Source organism: Helobdella robusta, assembly GCF_000326865.2.
Source record: "Helobdella robusta unplaced genomic scaffold HELROscaffold_8, whole genome shotgun sequence".
In the NCBI taxonomy this organism is placed as follows: Eukaryota; Metazoa; Annelida; class Clitellata; order Rhynchobdellida; family Glossiphoniidae; genus Helobdella; species Helobdella robusta.
In genome coordinates, this window is record NW_008705459.1 from 3,387,054 (window position 1) to 3,409,028 (window position 21,975).

The 21,975-nt window shown below is 31.9% G+C and overlaps 2 protein-coding genes across 2 annotated transcripts; one reads left to right on the forward strand and one right to left on the reverse strand.

Annotated features, from left to right (window-relative positions):
- Positions 1-2,707: 2,707 nt before the first annotated feature.
- Positions 2,708-9,476, reverse strand: HELRODRAFT_70373 (hypothetical protein; the record flags this gene model as incomplete). Its single annotated transcript, XM_009031876.1, has 16 exons — positions 2,708-2,795; positions 3,031-3,248; positions 3,482-3,561; positions 3,970-4,091; positions 4,199-4,290; positions 4,630-4,715; positions 4,956-5,005; positions 5,144-5,230; positions 5,571-5,668; positions 6,487-6,567; positions 6,884-7,068; positions 7,954-8,089; positions 8,222-8,307; positions 8,775-8,825; positions 9,122-9,211; positions 9,359-9,476. Coding segments are annotated over 16 exons (1,668 nt in total), but the record flags the coding sequence as incomplete, so codon positions are not given.
- A 538-nt stretch (positions 9,477-10,014) lies between these two features.
- On the forward strand, positions 10,015-13,817 carry HELRODRAFT_185187 (hypothetical protein). Its single transcript, XM_009032180.1, has 10 exons — positions 10,015-10,184; positions 10,321-10,332; positions 10,901-11,032; positions 11,469-11,604; positions 11,759-11,841; positions 12,159-12,206; positions 12,478-12,553; positions 12,797-12,855; positions 13,158-13,296; positions 13,393-13,817. The coding sequence occupies exons 1-9, from the start codon at positions 10,140-10,142 to the stop codon at positions 13,239-13,241; spliced, it is 675 nt and encodes a 224-aa protein (XP_009030428.1). The 5' UTR covers positions 10,015-10,139; the 3' UTR covers positions 13,242-13,296; positions 13,393-13,817.
- Positions 13,818-21,975: the final 8,158 nt, after the last annotated feature.

Consider the following 21,975-nt stretch of genomic DNA (forward strand, 5'->3'; position numbering starts at 1 on the left):
ACTAAATAAACTTGTTAATAAATAAATTTTTAAATAAAAATATAAAAAGAAAAATAAATAAATTTTTAAATAAAAATATAAAAAGAAATAAGAAAAAGAAATGTTAGATCAATTATATATATGTATATATATATATATATATATATATATATATATATATTTGGAAGGTGATAGAGACGAAGTTGTATATATTATCTTTAAGTAAATTTAAATTGTATTATGTAAGTTATGTCTATATTTGCAAACTCATTTTTGTGATTTCTTGTTGTTTTCAAGAGGAAGAATTGGAAGAAAAGATTTTTCAAGTTATCGAAAACCAGCCTGCAATATTATAGAACCCAGGAGGTTATTGTTTTGTTGTTTGTCTCGTTCGTTCTCATGTTTGTATGCTTTCATTAAATATAACTTCTGTAGAAGATATTTTCTAATTGCATTTAATCTAATTTTCTAATTAATTTTCTTTTTGCATACCTCATTAATTGCGACTTGTGAAAAATTAAAAATTACGAACTTTAAAAAAGTTTAATAAGCTGATACTTAATTTTGATGGTAGGACGATGAGCCACTGAGGACGATATATTTGAAAGATGTCGTCGATGTCAGGCTCTCTGTTGGGTTAGTTAGTCATTTTTAATTTCAGTCTTTCAAGCTGTGGTCTTTAACATGGCGTTATAATGATAATAATAATGATAAATTTCGTGTTCTTGTTGAAAAATTTAAATAAAACTGAATAAGTAAGCAGTATGCCATAAACTTAATTTTTATTAAACAGGATACATCTGACTCGATGCCATGTTTTTGAAGTAGTGACGTCTTACAGAGTATTTTATATTCAGGTTGGTTGGTTGATTGGCTGGCTGGTTGGCTGGTTGGTTGGTTGGTTGGCTGATTGTTTGTGCATTCATTAAAGTTGCGTCATTTTTCAGATAAATTAAATCTTCAAAAAGGTGTCAATTATTTTACTTAATTTAACACAAATTCTTCAGCTCTCTTTTTTACAATTATTCACGTAGTCTAAAAATCGAATTTAATTCTTTAGTTAAAAACATGCTTCCACTTCCAATAAAAATTAAAATTTATGAGTTATTTTATTCGAGTTGAACCATTTGAGAACTTTAAATTTAACAGCCACACTCGGATCCAGAGATGAGATCGTGGATGAGTTCCATTTCGAAGTGCCTTGCAGGTATCAATGGACCCAAGGTTGTTACATTGAAAAGACTGCTAATTCTTTCTTATTTACTTTCATTTGATATGGCAATATCAATAACTTTAACTTACCTTAGCTTAAATTTTTGCTTGCGACTTGCTCCAAAACAATTTCTTCTCATTTTATTTTGTCAAATTGCAAACGTTCAAAAGATAACAACGTAAATTAACAAATTCCTTTTAAACTTATAAAATGAAGATCGTGGATACTGGCATACAGACCGACGACGGCGCTCGACCGCAGGGTCTCAAGATAGAGAACCACCACCTAACAATCCCATCAGCTTCTTCCTCCTCATCATTCGCATCTTACTCGGAAACATTTATATGAAAATATTTCGACCGAGCTCTAATATTTTTTGAAATCTACTTTTTTTTCCAGATTTGCAGCTTTATTTTATTACTGTCGATTTTGATATATTTGATATTATTGTATGATACTTTTGTATAATATTTTCATATGATACTTTTTTATGATACTTTCGTATGATACTTTTGTCTGTTTTTTAACAGTGTTTAATTTATATAGAAAATTCTAACGCTATTTCATTCCTGTTAATTACACGCTCCAAATTTTTCATCTCATTATTTCGCGAAACAATTGTAATCACATCTTCAATTTCAATCATCACCTGCCTACAAATTTTAACATTTTTATCTTGCTTATAATAACGGTTTAACTAATTAATCTAGAAAAACTCTTTTCTTATTGCTTGTAAATGCTGTCTCACATCTATTATTGTTTCAATAGTTGTATGCAAACCCATGGTGCGTTTGCAAGATGAAATGTGTAAACTTTTGTCTATGTCCGCGAAAATTTAAATTAAGTCTTAATTCTGGTCTAACCATATAGTATATTTGTCGTTTAAACCCATTATGTATGTTTATACATTCTTTTCAACAAGGCCTTTTTATAGATAATGAATCTTATGTGATAGCATTAAGGATATTACTGCCAATATATTTTTCATTTTCTTTTTTTTACACAGAACCTATTAAATGTGCCTTCGTTGTTTTTTGTGTAAATTTGTATACGTTCTTTAAGAGCTGAAATATTATGTTGTATTGTTAGCCATTGTACATGTGACTATACATATAGATACATTCATTTGTTTGGTAGATATTATGATTGTATATCTATATGCATTTATCTATTTTATACGTAAAGGCTTTTTAAGAATTATATATATATATATATATATATATATATATATATATATATATATGAAATATATGAAATAATGTTTATACTTCATTTTTTTATTGAATCATTTGATGAATTTGTATTTAATTTAAAGCATTTATAATTTATTTCTTTTCATGATTTAACAAAAGAATATATACGGCTTAACAGAAAGTTATTAAGTTTTCGTTTGAAGAATTTAAAATCTCATTACGACTAACAGAACTTGTTTTACGCAACTGAAATCAACGGAAACAGTTCAGTGGTGGTGTAGATGTTAAATGTTGAATCAGCAATCAATCAGCAGTCCATTCATCAGACGAAATCTTCACTGGACATTAATAATGGATTGACGTATTCAAAGCCTTCAAAGTCGTTCTGGTTGATGGTGTCCAACACCTTTCTTTAATGAAGTTAATTTCTTTTCTTAATGTTTATGTATGAATAATTGTGTGAAAATGATATATTATACAAATAAATGATGAGTTTGTTAGCTATTATCAATAACACATTTTATACAGATGTTCTTTGAGAATGCATGTCGTGAAGAGATTTGTTAAAAGATAAAGATTTGACTGCAAAAAGAACGCATAGGGAAATGTAGGAATACAAACTCCGGATACGAGCAGACAACTTACTGATCATCAGGTGTAAACATGACTGGTTCTCCAGTGAACTGCGGATCAAAATACATCAGAGACACATCCATATCGTCGCCATTTTCACCAATCGGCTTGTAAGGAGGGTTTATCTGGCACATGGACAGCTGGGACCAGCAGAGTCCCTTGTAAAACGGATGACTTTTGAGATCCTTGATTCCTGAGTTGGGTGGAGATCCCAAACGTTCTCTGGGATTCTGAATGAATAAAAGGAAGAAAGAAAATATAAACAGTGATAGCAATATATGTGCAGTTGGTGCTTGCTAGCAGCTGAAATTGAATTAATCACACTTTCCAAATTAAAGATTAACAAAAGACATTAAACATTCACATTACTAGCAGTAATTTATACTTAAATAAGTAAAAATACAATGAATGAATGTAGTAGGATTGAAAAGTGAACACCAGAGAAAAGTTTGAAATCTACCACCTTATTGAGTAGTCCCTTCAACACGCTAGAGGCCTGTGCAGATAATAATCTTGGTACTCTAATGGGTTTCTCAAGAATCACTGAAGGTGAAATGAGTAATGTGTGTTTGTGTGTGTCTTTGTGTTTGACCGGCCGGCGTATGAATAAATTATTTATATTAGATGAATAAGTTATGTTAATTAGGCCGACCGAATGTAAAATAATTAAATTCAGGTGGACGAGATTCAAAATAAATATTTGTAAAAATTATTGAATATTACATAGAGAAGAGGAAGCCAAAGTCTCAACAAGAGGTTCGATAATTTACTTTTCATCAACCATCGGCCATGCAACTGTTCCATTAATCAACTAATTAGTCAATCAACCAACTTATCACCCAATCAATCAATCAATCAACCAACCAACTAATCAATCAATAAAGAAATCAGACAGTTATTTTTTTAATCATTCATTTATATTTTAATGATTCAATCGATCAGTCAGTCTACCTTGGAACAAATAATCTTCAGTGTTCTGATCGGGATTATCAGTTTGAGCGACGATTTCAAATGGAGACCTGCCAGACATCATCTCATACATTAAAATTCCAAGGGACCAAAAATCTACGCTGCTATCTACGTGTGTACGTGTGTATGTGTGTTTGTTGGTGTGCCTGACCGCTGTATGAATAAATAGTTGAAATTATGAATATGAATAAATTATGTTAATTAGGCTTACTAACTGTAATCCTCTCCTCTTAATATCTCAGGAGCAATGTAGTTCGGAGTGCCACAAAATGTACTGGTAAACTCACCAGGACCTATGCCCTCCTTTTGAATAAATTATGTTAATGAAGCAGCAACATTAACATCAACCATACATAGTAATAAATGCAAGCATGGTACGCAATACAGGGAGCAAACAAAAACAAAATCTGACCAAATCGCTAAAAAAGTTGTAATAATCTAAAATAACACAATGGTCAATAGCTTAAATAAGTTATAATATAACTTGTACTTGTAATATAAATATTACAAGTGGTAGTGGAATAGCAGTAACAGTAGTAGCAGCAGCAACAGTAGTTATAGTAGCAGAAGTAGTAGTAGCAGTAGTAGTAGCAGTAGTAGTAGAATTTGATGAGTAGTTACAAGGTTTACATACGTACATACCTTACACATGCCATAGTCCGTCAGTTTGATGTGACCCCTGGCATCTATAAGGACGTTATCCAACTTCAAGTCTCTGTATATTATGCCTGTATACGTGTGTTTGTGTAGTGTGTGTGTGTGTGAGAGAGAGAGAGAGAGAGAGAGAAAGATTTGTGATAAACACTGGCCAAATAGATATGAATGAATAATAATCTTACATTGACATCACTTTTATCGTACCGCCATCATCATACCAAAACATCACAATCAAGTAACATCATTGATATCATTACAACCAAAGCAACGGCATCACCATCACATCACATCATCATGATGACTGCACCAACCTCTTTCGTGCAAGAAATTTAACGCAAGGATAATCTCTGATGAATAGAACCTACCAGGGTAATCAGTTTAATAACAATAGTAAAAATGTTTTCATGAATAATCAGGTAAATTCATTCATTCATTTATTCACCTATTCATTCATTCATCCATCAATTCATCCATCCATCTTTTAATCAGGTGAAGTCACCTGACATGATCTTCAGGAAGCCTTCTGTTTCTCTGCATGTGTAACATCATGTCACCACCGTCCACGAACTCTATTACGAAGAACAATCTAATGATGGATAGAAGGATAGATAGATAGATAGATAGATAGATAGATAGATAGATAGATAGATAGATAGATAGATAGATAGATAGATAGATAGACAGATAGACAGACAGACAGACAGATTGAATGATTGACAGATCAATCGACTAATTGATTAAATGATAGTTTAACTCCTCGATTCATTAATAATATCAAAGTGACTGGTTATTTAATTAGTTGAATAACTGATTGATTGATTGATTGAATGAATGGTTGAAAAGTTGATTGGTTAGTTGAATGATTAGCAATTAATCCTAATAAATATACGTAATCCAAAAAAAACACCCTTCCGTTCAATCCCGACCTGCTTACGGATTGAAAAGAAGAATGCAGTCCCACAAGGAAGGGATAGTTGGAAGCAACTTCATACACGTGCTTCTCTGTCTGAACCCAATCTAAATCCTGTGTCCATCCATCATTCATTCATTCATTCATTCATTCACTTACTCATTTAGTCATTCATTCATTCATTAAATTAATCAATCAATCATTTAATTAATGGATGAATAAAAAAGCTATTTAAAGATGATTGAGTGAGTGGACTATCAAATAAATAAATAATAAACTAATCAATCAATCAATCAATCTTCGTTTTGCGTTCAGAGACCCGGTTTCCGAGGTAGGACGTTGTTTCCTTGCCATCAACTTTTTGCGCCAAATTAGACGATCAGTTGTATCCATTTCATTTAAATTTAGAGCTTTCATGTCTTGCTCGATTGTTTGCGATCAGGACTTCTTTGGACGGCCTTTTGGACGTGTGCCAAGTACTTCAACATCTGCAAGAGAAGTTATGGCACTGTTTCCACTTCGTTTGACATGACCAAACCACCGCAGACGGTGTTGCCGGCATTCGTCCTTTATATCATCTAAACCAGAACGACGCAGGATTTCGGTAGATTTGATGTGGTCCTTCAGACTAATTCGTTGCATCCATCGAAGCATTTTCATGTCAGTTCGTTGAAATTGTTCCAGTTTGGTTGTCATTGGCCATGTTTCTGCACCATATAACAACACCGGACGTATCACAGATTTATAAAGTCTTGATCGTAGTGGTAGTGGGATGTCACGCCGCATCAATATAGAGGCAAGGAGATGCCATTTATTCCAGGCTGCACGTATGCGTGCTCGAAACTAATCATAACATAATCGCAACCATTAAGATCATCACCCTCACATCATCATCACACATCATCATCACCCTCACATCATCACCATCTCACTTCATCATCGACAAGCAATTCCTTTTTGATAACTTTCATGGCATATTTTCTTCTTGTTTTTTTATGCTCGACCAAAAAAACCTCCAGCCAATCGGAAAATTAAAAAAAAAATATCGAAATCAAATTACTGCACAAAAACTTCATATTTAATGTCGACATTTCTTCAGTCGAATGAATCAATTCTAACAAAACAAGTAACCAGTCATCAATCAGCTCACTAATAAAATGATCAACCCAATTACAAAATAGGTAACGGTAAACCAGCAAATAAACCAACAAACTGATCAAACAAATAATCTTATAAATAACTCAATCAGACAGTTGGTCAGTCAGTTACCAACCAACCAGCCAGCCAACCAACCAGCCAATCAATCAATCAACCAACCAACTAATCAACCTTGGCATAACTCCCTCTACCAATAACTCTCAATAGATTGAAATCAATCAGGGAAACTGATTTCTCAACAGTGGTAACATGTGAATGATGGTTAGAATGCTTCTGGTGATGATGACGTTGTTGTTGATGACGTTTTTGTTTTGGATGATGATGATGAGTAGGGAGAGGAGGAAAGTTGTCAGGGACTAAGTAGTTATTATTATGATCCATCTGAAAATGTTTATTTTATTTAATTTTTCAAAAATTTTTTATTTTTTTACATTTAGGAAAAAGAACTTTTCAAAATTAAAAATTTTTATCTTTGAAAGAAATTGTAAAAAAAATTAAATAAAGCAATAAATGTAAACAAACAAATCAAAATGAATGAAATTTGATAAACTAAAAATGATAAAATGAGAACGTACTTGGATCATAGTCACGGTTTTATCATCATCAACATTATCCGTATTATCATTATTTATATTATTATTATCATTATTTATATTATTATTATTATCAGTGTTAATATTATTATTAAAAGTGTTAATATTATTATTAAAATTATTATTTTGATTAATATTATTATTATTTGTTTTGATTTGCTGAGGTAGACTGAAGTAAATGCCTGTCAAATCAAATTGTGTTAATTTCGAAATCAATTAATCAACATCATTTATTAGACCATTGATGTTATGGTCACTTTTTACAGTCACTTTAATACCACTTGTGAATTTTTAAAAACCAAAAAACCGACACTTACCTGCAGACTCTAGAAGTACACTGTAATCAAACGGATCCATGTGAAATGATGATGACGAATTATCACTCTGAAGATGATTTGAAGGGTAATGTTAATTCTGCTAACGTGTCATATTAGCGTAATGATTTCATCTTTTAGTAAAAGATGATTAAAGATGGTTATGTTTGATTTTTTTCATCGTTAATCATTTCACAAATCACACATCGTCTTAACCATCATCACACACATCTTCGTCTTAATCACCAACAAGTATCACCTTGTTCGTCATCATCCCAAACCAACTACAACCATCACATTCATCGTCAGCACCCCCGTCACCACTCCACCCCACAGACCACGACAACAGAGCACGGCACCCTGATGAGACGGTGGCACCTCTTATGGACAAACATCTTGCACTGCACGCATCTCAAACCCTGCCTGCCCAAGCCCCACACGTGGTCCGTGCAGAAGGCACACACCGCCCTCTGTGATGTAAAATAAGAAAAATAATAATGACAACGTAAAATTAGAAAAATAATAATAACAACGTAAAATTAGAAAAGTAATGATAACAAAAAACGACCAGCCTACCTACCATCTAACAAATCAAAACCAACCTTACCAAATCTTTTAACTTCATACAAATGACCGCAGTTCCTATAAAGTTTCTTCCATTTTCTTGCCTTATATCTGTATACTGACCCTAAGTTGAACACAACACGACTCATGGTCAATTAAAGGTTAAAGGTCAATTGCAATCTTCCAAAGTTCGGAGGATTCAACAACGCGCCACAAACATCGCATGTGAATACATGCTAAACGACGCATCACACACTAAGCATGTAATAGGCGGGGATCTTTTTTTCATATTCGAACCCGGTTACTGCGAAACAGCACCAGGCGACCCTAACCACTAGGCAATCATACATTTATAAATATATAATATTTTGTATATTAAATGCATTGTATACAATACATCACGTACACACAAACACACACGCACACATAATATGCATATATATAAATATATAATATATATCCATTTAGATATAGCGTGCACTCTATAACTACAAATACACATACAACAAATAAAATTATATGTTTATGAATTTATAAATGAAAATATTTGCTAAAAATTATTTTTTAAAAGTCTAAAAATTTGATATGTACTATCTTCTCCATGACAGAGCTGTCCTTTGACAATTGGAACATTTGGGAAAACTACAAGAAATAAATACAAAAGACTATGAATATACTTTAGACCATGAAAAACGTTTTTTAAACAAATGACTGAATATTCCAAAATCAACAACATCAAAAAAGGAAGGAAAAAACTTCCATATTTATATAAAACTATGAAAACAGATTTCTAAATGAATAAATATATGTAATAACAAAGAGTTATATAAAAGTTATTTCAATTTCAAACAGCAAACAATTAAGCCAAATGACCATAAAAAACCACAATGTATAATACCAAACTACCCCAGACCACACCAAGCCAAACCACACCACACCATAGAGTAAGATTTCAGAGTCCTGGTTTGTGAAATATAATCTGATTGCTTCTTGCAGTTCAGTCTCTGATGATATTGTGCAAGGGTCTCCTATTTAATTAAATGAATAGTTAATTTATTTTATTAAAACTATTTTTTCTTTTTATTATTATAATAATTATATTATTTATAAGCAAAATTGATCATTCAGAGTATGAATTAAATTGAAAGAAAAAAAAGATAGAATGGTGGATAAACCTTCTTCATCAACCCATTTAATTGTGAATGGCTGGTTGTCATCGAAGTTGCACATCTCCATAATTTCTGCCACAAACCCTTCGTAAGTGATTGTCATTTCAAAGTGTGTAACCAAGATGCTCCTGAGACAATTAAATAAAATATTCACAAGTTATTTTTATCAACTACATATTAATTTAAATTAAAAATATTAAATTAATATTAATTAATATTAAACTTACTAATCTAATAAAAAATAAAAAGAAAAGCTGATAGCACAATTATTTTCCTCACCCAGAATAGACAACTTTGAAGCGAACAGTCTCGTCTTCATCATATTCAATAACAGATTTCATCATTAATATATTTAATTATTTATTAATTTATAAATCTTAAATTGAATATTCAACAAAATATTAAATTAAATTAAACATATACAAATTATATAACAAAAATCAACACGTCGTCTCATTTAGCGCCATGCGTATATTTAAACTTTAAAGAGTAATTTAATAGAAACGTTAAAAAAATTTTAATTAAAATAAAATTTCACCATTTTATCATTAGCAAATTCATTTGTTAAAACAAATTATAAAGTAAAAAAATAAAATTGTTTCATGTTAGTTTTCCATAATTATTCATTCTCAATTCATTAAATATTTTATGCTCATCATCATATTTTCTTTCGTAGCTACGACGGTTAGGTTTTTGTTCTGGTCTCATATACTTTTCTCGTTAATTAGTGAATTAGTGCAAATAATTTTTCTTCAATTTAAGCATTTAATTACGAAGAGTTCAGAGAATGGCTACAAGTACTCGCTGGCTTCCTCTGGAATCAAATCCAGACGTGAGTTGGCTGACCATTGAAACTTTGATTTTGATACATTCAATTAAATTAAAATTTTGGAATTGTCATTTTCAGAATAATTTTTTCATATTATTGTTATTATATTTAAAAAAATTTTTTTAAATATTTATTTCAGGTCATGAACAAGGTGGATAATCTAATAAATTTTTATAATTTCGTTTTTACCGGCTTTCATTTTTCAAATAAGTTGATGGTTTTAAACTGAGCAAAGATAAAATAATAATGTCTCTAGAGTTAAGTATTTCTACATTGGTTATTTTTTTTTCAAATGACTGCAATCATTATTTTTTAATTTTGCTAATTGATAGTTGTGATTTATATGAATAGATAAATAACTGTTTCATATATATATTTGAATATTGAATAATAATGTTAGTATGCATCAAAATTGGGAGTTTCCAGTGACTGGAGCTTTTGTGATGTGTATGATTTGTCTGAAGAGGGCTTGGGGCTCATTCCCAAACCTGTGGTGGCCATTTTGTTTTTGCGCCCCCACAATGAGGTAACAATAAGTCCAAAAACTGGTATTGATTATAGGAGGTGCATGTAATTATAGCTAATAGTATGTTGTTTTTCAGGGATTATGTTCTGTTCTATTTATTTTTACATTATTTTTGTATCTTCACATTTAATTCACATCAAGTTTTGATTTGATCCAAGTTATTTTTAATTTTTAAATGTATTTTTCGTTTTAGTACATAGCTCAGTTAGGCATTAATAACCAAGATTGGCAGTTTTGTGATGTGTACAGTTTTGATGACGAGGTTCTTCAGTTCATTCCTAGACCTGTTGTTGCTACTCTGTTATTATATCGCATTTCTGATAAGGTTTTGTTTCAATACAAAAATGTTTTTGTTCTTTTTCAACATTTTGCATTTTCTCAACTTTGTATTGTATGTTATATTTTTATTTACCTATGTTAGAGAGTACATTTTTTAGTTTATTTAATTGTTTTTTTTTACATTATTTAAAACATATTTTTTAAAATACATCTTTCAAAGTTTAAAAATTATAATTGATGAACCGATTGTACAGTCTAGGGACTTATCATCCATCGACAAATAGAAAAACATTATTACCAGTTTTATATTTTTACCATTCTAATCTATAAATTGTCACTCACCACTCCGCATAACACCATTAACAAATATTAGCATCAATAGTAATTAAAGAATTGTCAATTTCACTATTCAAACATTCTAATGTTGAATCTATCACACCCCATGTGAATGGGGCACACCCATTCCACCCCATGCCCGCCAGAGCGATGGTGATCAGATGGGAAACGAGTGTGGTGATGCCGGTGTGTACTTCATCAAGCAGACCATTGGAAATGCATGTGGCACCATTGGGTTGATACATGCACTTTGCAACAATGTAGACAAGCTGCATTTCGATGGTCAGTTTTTTGTTTGTCTGCCTGACTCTCTGTCTGTTTGTTTGTCTGTTTGTTTGTTAATTAGTCTGTTAAGAGTTTATTATGTAATTTTATTATGCTTATTTAAGTTTATTCTGCAAATTTTCATTATTTTTTTAAATCCTCCTGACTTCAGCTGACAAGCACTTGAACAAATTCTTCAACGACACCAAAGGACTAACCCCAGAAGAGAGAGGAGAGAAATTAGAGAATGATCCTGTATTTGGCGTTTTTTATTATAAATTTATTATTACTTTGTTGATCAATTATATATGCATATATATATATATATATATATATATATATATATATATATATATATATGTTGTGGCTAAATATATATATATATATATATATATATATATATATATATATATAGATATATACAGTATTGTATGAAAATGTGGTCCTCCTTCAAACATATATATATATTTTATTTTATATATATGTATGTGTGTGTGTGTGTCGTGTGTGTGTGTATGTGTGTGTGTTAATATTTCATAAATTTATAAAAGCATTGAATTTTCACTTTCAAGGCTTTTGGAGAGGCCCATGAGGAAGTGGCCTGTGAAGGTCAATCAAAGGTCAGTAAATAAATGAATGCATGAATGAATGTATGAATAAGTGAGGGATGCATTAATGAAGGAATGAGTGAGTTATGCATTAATGAGTATGTACACGAATGTGAGGGTCCATCAAAGGTCAGTAAATAAATGAAAGAAAGAATGAATGCATGAACTAATAAGTATAAGAACAAATGATGGAGTGAGTTGATGAATGGGTGAGTTTGAAATTCATTCATTTTTTTCTTTCCTCCAAATCATTTTCCATCATTTCATATCATTTTCCATCTAGGTTCCTTCTAGGGATGAGAAAATTGACCTGCACTTCGTGGCATTCATCCACCACAATGGAAAGATTTTAGAGCTGGGTGACTGCTCTTTTTGTTTGTCTGTCTGTCTGTTTATTTTTCTGTCTGTCTGTCTATCTCTCTGTTTGTCTGTCTGTCTGTTTGTTTGTTTTAAGCTGCTACAATATGTGGTTGATGTTATTGATTAGTGTTTTAACGGCATTAAAATATTAATAATAATAATGGTATTATTATTATTATTTATATTGCTTTTCTTATTATAAATAATATAATTAAATAGAAATAATTATTTTTTCAATGCAGACGGTCGTAAGGGTGCACCTATCGATCACGGGCCCTCCTCCGAAGAGACTTTACTCGAGGTGGGTGACATCATAATAACAATAATAATATTAATTTATATTGTTATTATTTTATTATTATTATTATTAGCGGTAGTAGTAGTGCATGTAGTAGGTAGTAGTTGCAGTAGTAAAAACGCTTTTTAATACTTTATTAAAAGTGATTGTACATACGTGTTATGACCATTTGCGCTGTTTAATCGCTGCTTGGTTTGTACTCTCATTGTTGTTATTCATATTGTCATTATTGCTTTTATTATCTTCATTATTATTATTATTATTTTCATTTTTAGTATTATTGTTATTATTATTATTATTGGCAGGACTCCATTAAAGTGGTGAAGAAATTCATGGAGAGGAATCCATCTGACATCAACTTCACTGTCGTTGCACTGGCCAAGGCATGATGAGGACGACGATGACGACGACGACGATGATGATGCTGGTGATGATTGTGAGGATAAAGATGATGATGAGGATGCTGATTGTAATAAGGATGATGATGAAGATGACAACGATGATTGTTATTATAGAGGAAGATGATGATGATGCCGATTGTGATGATAAGGATGATGATGATGATCAAATGGTGATCTTGGTGATGATTCTAATCAAAATGATAGCGATGAGTTATTTTTTGAAGCGATTAATTTCATTCTATTAAACACTAACATCTGTATCGTTTTTGCTCGTCTGTTTGTAAACCAATGAAAAAGCTTCTTAGATTTATCCATTAATAATAATAACAATAATAATAATTATAGATATTGTATTGCTATTATTGTTATTGTTTTTTTATTATTTCTGTTCCTGCAGTTGTTGCTATAATTATTATCGTTACGAATAATGCCGTTTAGTTATTTACCTACATACGATTGTTATTTTACTTTGAAAATGTTGTAAACTTGTTGCTTACTTGCTGCTAATGTTGTTGCTTCGTACGTTGTTTGTTTGCGTATGTTAATAAAAATTTTCCCTCTTGATTGCACTCTATTGATTTGTAAGTTAGTAATTAGCAGTTTATATACATAACGGTTTATATAGTTAATAATTTAGTATTTAGCAACGTAGTAATTAATCGTTAGTAATTTAGTAGTTTAGTAATTGGTTATTAATGTCCGAACATGTTCGCATATCGAATGTTTCTATTAGAAATTTTTGGTAAGATTTTATCAAACGTAAAGAGGGTCGAACTTGGAAGTATTAGTAAGTAACCAACTGGCAAAGATCGTCCATTCACTCTCCTAAATCATTTCTTATCTACAATAATGCCTGCTGGTTGTAATATTTCCTTGATGACTCGAGAAAAAATACAGCTAGCTACTGACGGAACCAATCTCAACCTCAAACAAATCGGCAATTATAAAATATAGTTTCAGTTTCGTTTTCATTTCGTTCGTCATTTTCACGCGAGAATATTTTTAGTGACTGCCCAAGGATAGAATGGTGACCTAAATGCTATCTACATCCCTTTCCTTGTCTCAACATCTTCCTTCTATCCAATAACTGAGTCCGGGTGACAGATAATAAGATGAGGATGCAAATGGTTTTAGTTTCTGCAGTTTTTGTTTTCGTTTACTTCTTTCCTCTCGATATGTATTGCCAGTATGTACTGTTTTGTTAACTAATGAAAAAATAAACAGTTGAGTAAAATTCAGTAAAAATTTGTGCTGGAAGGCAGCTCTCTTCCGACGTAATATTGAGAATGTGTAGGTGTGTAAGTGCGGACGTATTTGTGTTTATTTGATTTGTACGCGTGTGTGTGTGCGTGTGTGCACGTATGTATACATTAGTATGCGTTCGTACGTCTGCGTTTGAAATTTGGGCGAACACATTGATGTATGTTCATAAGCATTTGAACGTGCGGGCGCATTGATAAACAGATAGCGTTATACGAGAGGTGCGTATATAGGCATATATTATATCTGTACGCACATACATACTATACATACGCATTTATATGTACGGATCGTACGTATTTATGCCAGAATTTGTTTATGAGAAATTTGATGGAACGCTAATATCCCAACTTGAATAAGTGAACCTCTATCGGAGCCTGCCTATATAAAACGAACGCAGATTGCATGGGCACTAACGCATGTATGTGCGTATGTACGTCTGTCTGTGTATGTATGTTTGTATGTATGTTTGTATGTATGCATCAGTGCATGTACTGTAAGTGTATGTGTATGATAATATGTGTGTTTGCAGTATATACTTACACTTATTATCTGCATTCTTACAATACAGTACAGTATTTTTTATTTGACTTCCAAAACAAGAAGTAGATATATATACAAGTTTTCATAAAGGTTATGTTTGTATGTTTGCGGACATAAACATAAAAGCTGAATGACAAAACTGCGTGTACATTTGTATGTATGTGTACGCGTATATGTGTGCGATCGTCTTAGAGAATCTCTCTTACTATTTCTCTACCACTTAAATGAAGCCTTAAAATATCTAGCTGCATGCAAAAAGGCATCCATAAATACATTCTCATATGCGCGCACACGCACGCACGCACACAAACACGCACGCAAACACGCACGCAAACACGCACACACGGGAGCAAATACGTAGATATATCACGTGGCCTCTTATAAGCAATGTGACTGGTTTCTCGCAGAATTTCTATGATGGCAACAATGTAATTGTATGTCCCTTTCGATTTTGCGTCGTTCTTGTAGTTGCAGATGTAGATGTCTTTGCCGTCATTGTCGTCGCTATCGTCGCTGCCGTAGTTTCGCTGCTGCTGCTGTGGTTGTTGTGGTTGTTTCATCTTTTATGCATGAATATGATCAGATCATTTGTAATTAAACGTCTGCATATATGATTATGTGTTGAACTATGTGTGTGTGTGTGCGTGTGTGTGTGTGTGTGTGTGTGTGTGTGTATTTGTGAAAATATAATTATAAGTGCCTCTATCTGTTTTTATATTTGTATGCATTTATACTTGTTACATTGATTTGTAAATGTATTAGTTTTTTTTTCATCGGTATGTAGTAGTTAGGCGAAGTTAATGAACGAAAAGATGAGATTATCGAACTCTAGTCGTTCTTTTCTTTTATTTGCGTTCATTCCTTTCAAATTGTCACACGTACAAATGTGTGTGTGTGCTGACGTACGTGCGTGCGTGCGCCAATGTTTTCAGGACGGTTGGCTAGTTGGCTCCACTAAAATGCGAAATAATTTTAGAAAGATGACACTATAACAGCAGCAATAATTTACTGAATTTGTAAAATGAAGAAAAATAAAAAAATTAACTCCATAGAAAAAAAAACATTTGACGAATTTAAATAGCAGATAAAATACATAAGGAAATGAAGAAGCAATGAATAAGCAATCTGTATTGACACTCTTATCAGCGCATCAAACGACATCTCGCTCTACAGACCACGTGAAGTGCAGTCGTCGTCGTCGCAATTTCAGCGGCGCTGTTCTGCCAAGTAGCACTTAAGATGGAAAGGGTTTCTAAGTGCTAGAAAAGCTTGGAGGATGGCTAAATGCAGTTATAAGCGCTTTCCAGTCAATTGTTAAGGAGCTTAAAACTCGTTCAACTGCTTTTTTTTGTTTTGTTCAGTTTCTAGTGAGTTTTTCATGTTTGCTTTGTTCATATTTTATTATACTGGATGTCGTTTTTTCGTTTTGTTTTTAATATTTTCTTCATTGTTTTGTGGATTTTTCTATTATTTTTTTTATTTTTCAGCTAAATTTTAATTTAGTCTTTGGTAGGGAGGATTAAATTTTGTGAGCTTGTTGCTGCAGTGTTTGTTTTTTAGTGTTGGTAGTTTTTGTTCTTGTTTCGGTTGTTTTTCATTTAGTGAAAACGACTGATACGTGGTTTTCCTTCAAGAAATAACGTTATTAAATTTTTATAAAATTCTTTTCATATTAATTTTGTTATTAAATTTCTTTGTCTCATATATGGGAAATTTTTTAGTCGGAAGAAACATCTGCTTGCATTGCGTAGGAAATATTTGTGTAAGTCCAAATAATATTGCCTCACGTTTTGGGCAAGATATTTTTGTGGAGATCATTAAAAAATGTTTATCATCATCGTCGTCGTCATCTCATCATTCATCATTTTTGTAATTATCATCATTATTATCAGTGTCATCATCATCATCATTTTCATCATTTTTGCAATCGCCATCACCATCATCTTTGCAATCACCATCATTGCAATCCTCTTCCTCATCAGCATCTTTGCAATCATCATCATCGGCTAACATAATATCACATCATATCATCATTATTATCATTGTCATCATATCATATCATTGTTATCATCGTTGGCATCATCACATTATCATCATCATCGTTAGAATGGTCATCATCACAATCGTCACAATCACTTCAAGCATCATCAAATCATCGTCATTATTATCATTGTGGTAATAATGTGTCATATCAAAAGAAGTTTTTACTTACTTGCATTTGTTTATTATCACCAACATCGTTTGAATATCTCATTTCAGTTTATCTCATTTCTATTCTTTGGTACTAATTGCTGTATAATATCCTAAACGGTAGTCGCAAATTTCATTTCGTGTCTGAGAATGAATGAATGAATGAATAAATGAATGAATGAATAGATGGAGATGAATAAATGAATAAATAAATGAATAAATGAATGAATTAAAAAATCAGAAAAAATTATTGTAAATAAAAACTATGTAATCACAAGGCAAACAAATGTTTATTAAAACAGTTTAAATATGTCTGGTTAGGCAAATGTAAATTTATTTAATTTTCTCACAAAGATTAATTACAAGTGTTTAAAAAAGTTAATTGCATTTTAATAACTATTTTTCAATCAACAAATTCAATTTAAAAAAATGAAGAAATAGAAAAACAAAAAAGGAACAAAACTCAATCCGCCCGACGCACCCGGTAAAATTAACAAAAACCCAACCAGATGCTAAAAATCCTATCAGTGAAATCCTACCACCAAAAAAAAAACAAAAAAACCGTCAGTAGTGACACAAAACAACCGGAAAAAGAAAAAAAAACATACCAAAACAAAAAAATACACCACCATCAAACGTCGCCGTAATACCGCTAGCAGGCCAGCACAAGAGGCGAGCAAGCACTTACCATAGAAAGCATAGCCACATAAATGTGAATTAGCAGCATTGGGCAGAGATTCAAAAATTGTCGTTACGTCAGCCATAGATACATAAATGAAACAAAAACAAACGAAATAAAAACAAACAAAGATAGCAATAAAGTGAGTGCCACTGACGAATCTCATGCATATACATGACTCATTATCGTTCGGTTATCATCGTCGTCATCGTCGTCGTCATCTTTATCGATGACATCATCATCATCATCGTCGTCGTCGTCATCATTTTCATCATTATCATTATGATCTTCAATAACTAGGTTCACAATATCATCGTTATCGTCAGTATCCTGATAAACATCGTCATCACGTTAATTATCACCAACGACATCATCATCGTCGTCGTCTCCGTCATCGTTTTCACCATCTTAACGTTAGCGCCATCATGACGTCATCACGTGATTATCATCTTCATTGGTGACGTCATCATCAACTTCATCATTAACATCACCATCACCATAATCATCATTAACATCACTATCATCCCCGTCGTCATCACGTCCATCATGATCATTAACATCATCTGGATGAACGTAAAGAAGCTATAAACAACTGCTGATGTAAGAAAACATACGTACTCCATCCACTAAAGATGAAAGAAAATTATGGCAGGAAAAGTGTGAAGACGTTGATGGTAATGATGCTGCTGCTGATGATGATGATGGTGATAGTGATAATAATGATGATGATAATAATAATGATGATGATGATGATGAGGTTTAGTTGGTGATAATGTTGATTATAATAATGGAGATGGTAGTCATATTTATAATGATGATGGTGATGATACTGTTGATGCTGCCACTGATGAAGATGTTACTGTTATAATAATAAAGATGAAAACTTTATGAAACGGAAAAATAATAAAAATAATAAAAAGAAGAAGAAGAAGAAGAAGAAGAAGAAGAAGAAGAAGAAGAAAGAAGAAGAAGATAATGAAGAAATAGAAGAGAACAATTTAAATTATAAAAACAATAATAAAAAATAATTAGGATAATAACAAAAATATTGGTAACAATCATATGGTAATATGAAAGACATCAAAGACACTAAATGCCTGTTAAGTTTAGATCATTAAAAATAAGAGCGACCAATGATAACATAAACGATTTAAGTAGTAATAATAATATACAGTACGGTGGTCGGTGTCGCCGCTTTCACTACTTCTGCATCGTCGTCGACGTCATCATTTTTGTCATCATCTTCGTCGCCATCATCATCAATTTCATCGTCGTCATCATCATCGTTATCATTTTTAACACACACACACACACACACACACACACACACACACACACACACACACACACACACACACACACACACACACACACACACATACACACACACACATACACACACACACATACATACACACACACACACACACACACACACACACATACACAAACACTCACAAACACACACACACACAAACTCTCACGCACATACACACATGCACACGCACCCCACAACACGCCGACAGACTGAGCACATTGATTGCAACTCTACAAGATTTTAAATAAACTAGATTTCTAAAATTTTGAAAAACTTACAGAGTAACCGGCGACATAAAACTATTAAAGTAAACGCAAAATTTACAAACAGACCTCACCGTGAAAACCAGTTCGACAGCATGGTACCGTTATTGTCGGTCGGTCGGTCGAGTTGTAGAGAGAGAGAGAGAAAGTTCGGTCGGTACTCGCATCGATCGCCAATTCCACCGATTGGAAGATTTTGTCAGCCTTCGCCAGCGCATGCGCGTAAATAAAAAGGCGAAGAAGCGGAAGATAGGAAATTATATTTTTATATCTTATCTTATTTGTGATCTTTATTTATTTTTTCTTTTTTTCTCTTTCAATCCATCAGTTTTTTCATTTTCCTCATTTTGTTTAATCTTCTTCCGGTAACCTTATTTCCGGTTTTTTTTATACGATCATAAATATGAATGCATGCATGCGTGCATGCGTATGAAGTTGCATGACTGTGAGCGTTTGTCTTTCAGTGCGTGCGCGTGTACGAGTATGCTTGTGTATGCCTATGTGTGCACCTATCTGTGTATATGTATGTAAGTTTGTGTATGTCTGAGTTGTGTGTGTGTGTGTGTGTTAGAAAAAAGGTTGTCAACTTGCGTAATATACTACTACATACTAAATAAATAAATAAATATATATGTATATATATGTTTGTGATTTAAATTTGTGGTAAACATGTTAGCGTATGTGTAGATATGTGTTTGTTTGCTTGTTTGTTTGTGTGTGTTTGTGAGGTGTGTGTTTGTTGTACGTGTACAGCATTGAACGTGTGAACGAACATGGATGTGGGTATATGCTTCATTAGCACTTGCTGCTAACGTAAATACGAATACGTAAGCTCTCATATTCATCAAATATATGCGATGTATCTTTATCAAATTTGACGTATATATATAAATAAAAATAAATAAATAAATATATATATATATAATTGATGAATTTATTTTGGTATATATGTATATATATATATATATATATATATATATATATATATATGTTGGTAATAGACCATAATTTTTACAATATTCTATAAATTCTACCGAATGTTTGGCGTTAATATGTTAACGCCAAACATTCGGTAGAATTTATAGAATATTGTATAAATATATATATATATATATATATATATATATATATATATATATATATATATAGATGTATATATGTTATGTATATATGTAGTATATATAAAATGATTTATATAAGAGTCACATGTGTTGTGCATACAAGCGAACCTCGGATTTCTTGATATGGCATATCTTAATGCATACAAACACACACACAAATACAAACACACACACAAATACAAACACACACACATATAAACACGCACACAAAATCCAGAAAAATCGTGGTAAGATATAGATAGAGTAAGAGAGAAGGATGAAGGCGAGAGTGAAATGGAGATAGTGAGAGAAAGAGAGAAAAGAGAGAGAGTTACCAGATATGGAGTGCCTTTATATTTGTGTGCAGTCAATATAAGTTATAAAGATCTGAGAGGTTGTTGTCGGAGTTTGTTGTTGTTACTAGACTCGTGGTAGCACACAACAACACAGATAACACACCCACCAAGTAGAAATAAATTTTGTTGTTGATTTTTTTTAAATATTTGGCTTTGCCTCTAATATATTTCAACTCAATGTGGTGATGCTATGTTAAAATTATGAAAAGAAAATATCCGGCCATGACAATAAAAATAGTTAATTTACGATATTAATATAATATAAATAATTGTTATTTAAATGTATTAATAACATTATTTAATTTTTTTTTATTTCAAATATACTTTTAATAAAAAAGTTACCAAAAAAACTATATTACACATTTGTCGGCGCGTTGTTGTAGAGGTATAGTCGCAGTGACCAGGTTCAACTGCAAACAGATCCGGCCCATCTCATGCAATGTGTGTGGGATGCGTTCGTTATTTTACTTGTATGAATAATTTTAGTAGAAATAACCAACCTATATACTGATTAGTGGTACTATATAATAAAATTAAAAACTGATTAATGAAACAATAATATCAATGAGAATAATATTTTGATTAATAATATATATAAATAATAAAATAAATAATAACTTGAATAATAAAAAATAATAAATGGACATAGATGTTTGTAGATTGGTGATAGTATCAACTTTTTAGTTGGAATAAGTTGGCATTCAAATGGAACCACACCGCATCATGTCGTAATGTAAAAACTTCTCTGATGATATTTGGTTAGTGAGGCTATGTCAACACCATCTGATTGTTGTTGCTATTGCCATTGTTATTGTCATTTTGTTGTTGTCATTTTGTTGTTGTTGTTATTCTGTTATTGTTATTAATGTTAATGCCATGACATTATATCATTCCATAACTTTCCATTGCATGCTGTCTCTTTAGTGCTACTATGTTCGTTTCATTTGTTTGATTACTGTTCTTTATTATATGACTTTTGTTGCTGTTGTTGTTTTTTTTGTTAGTGTCATTAA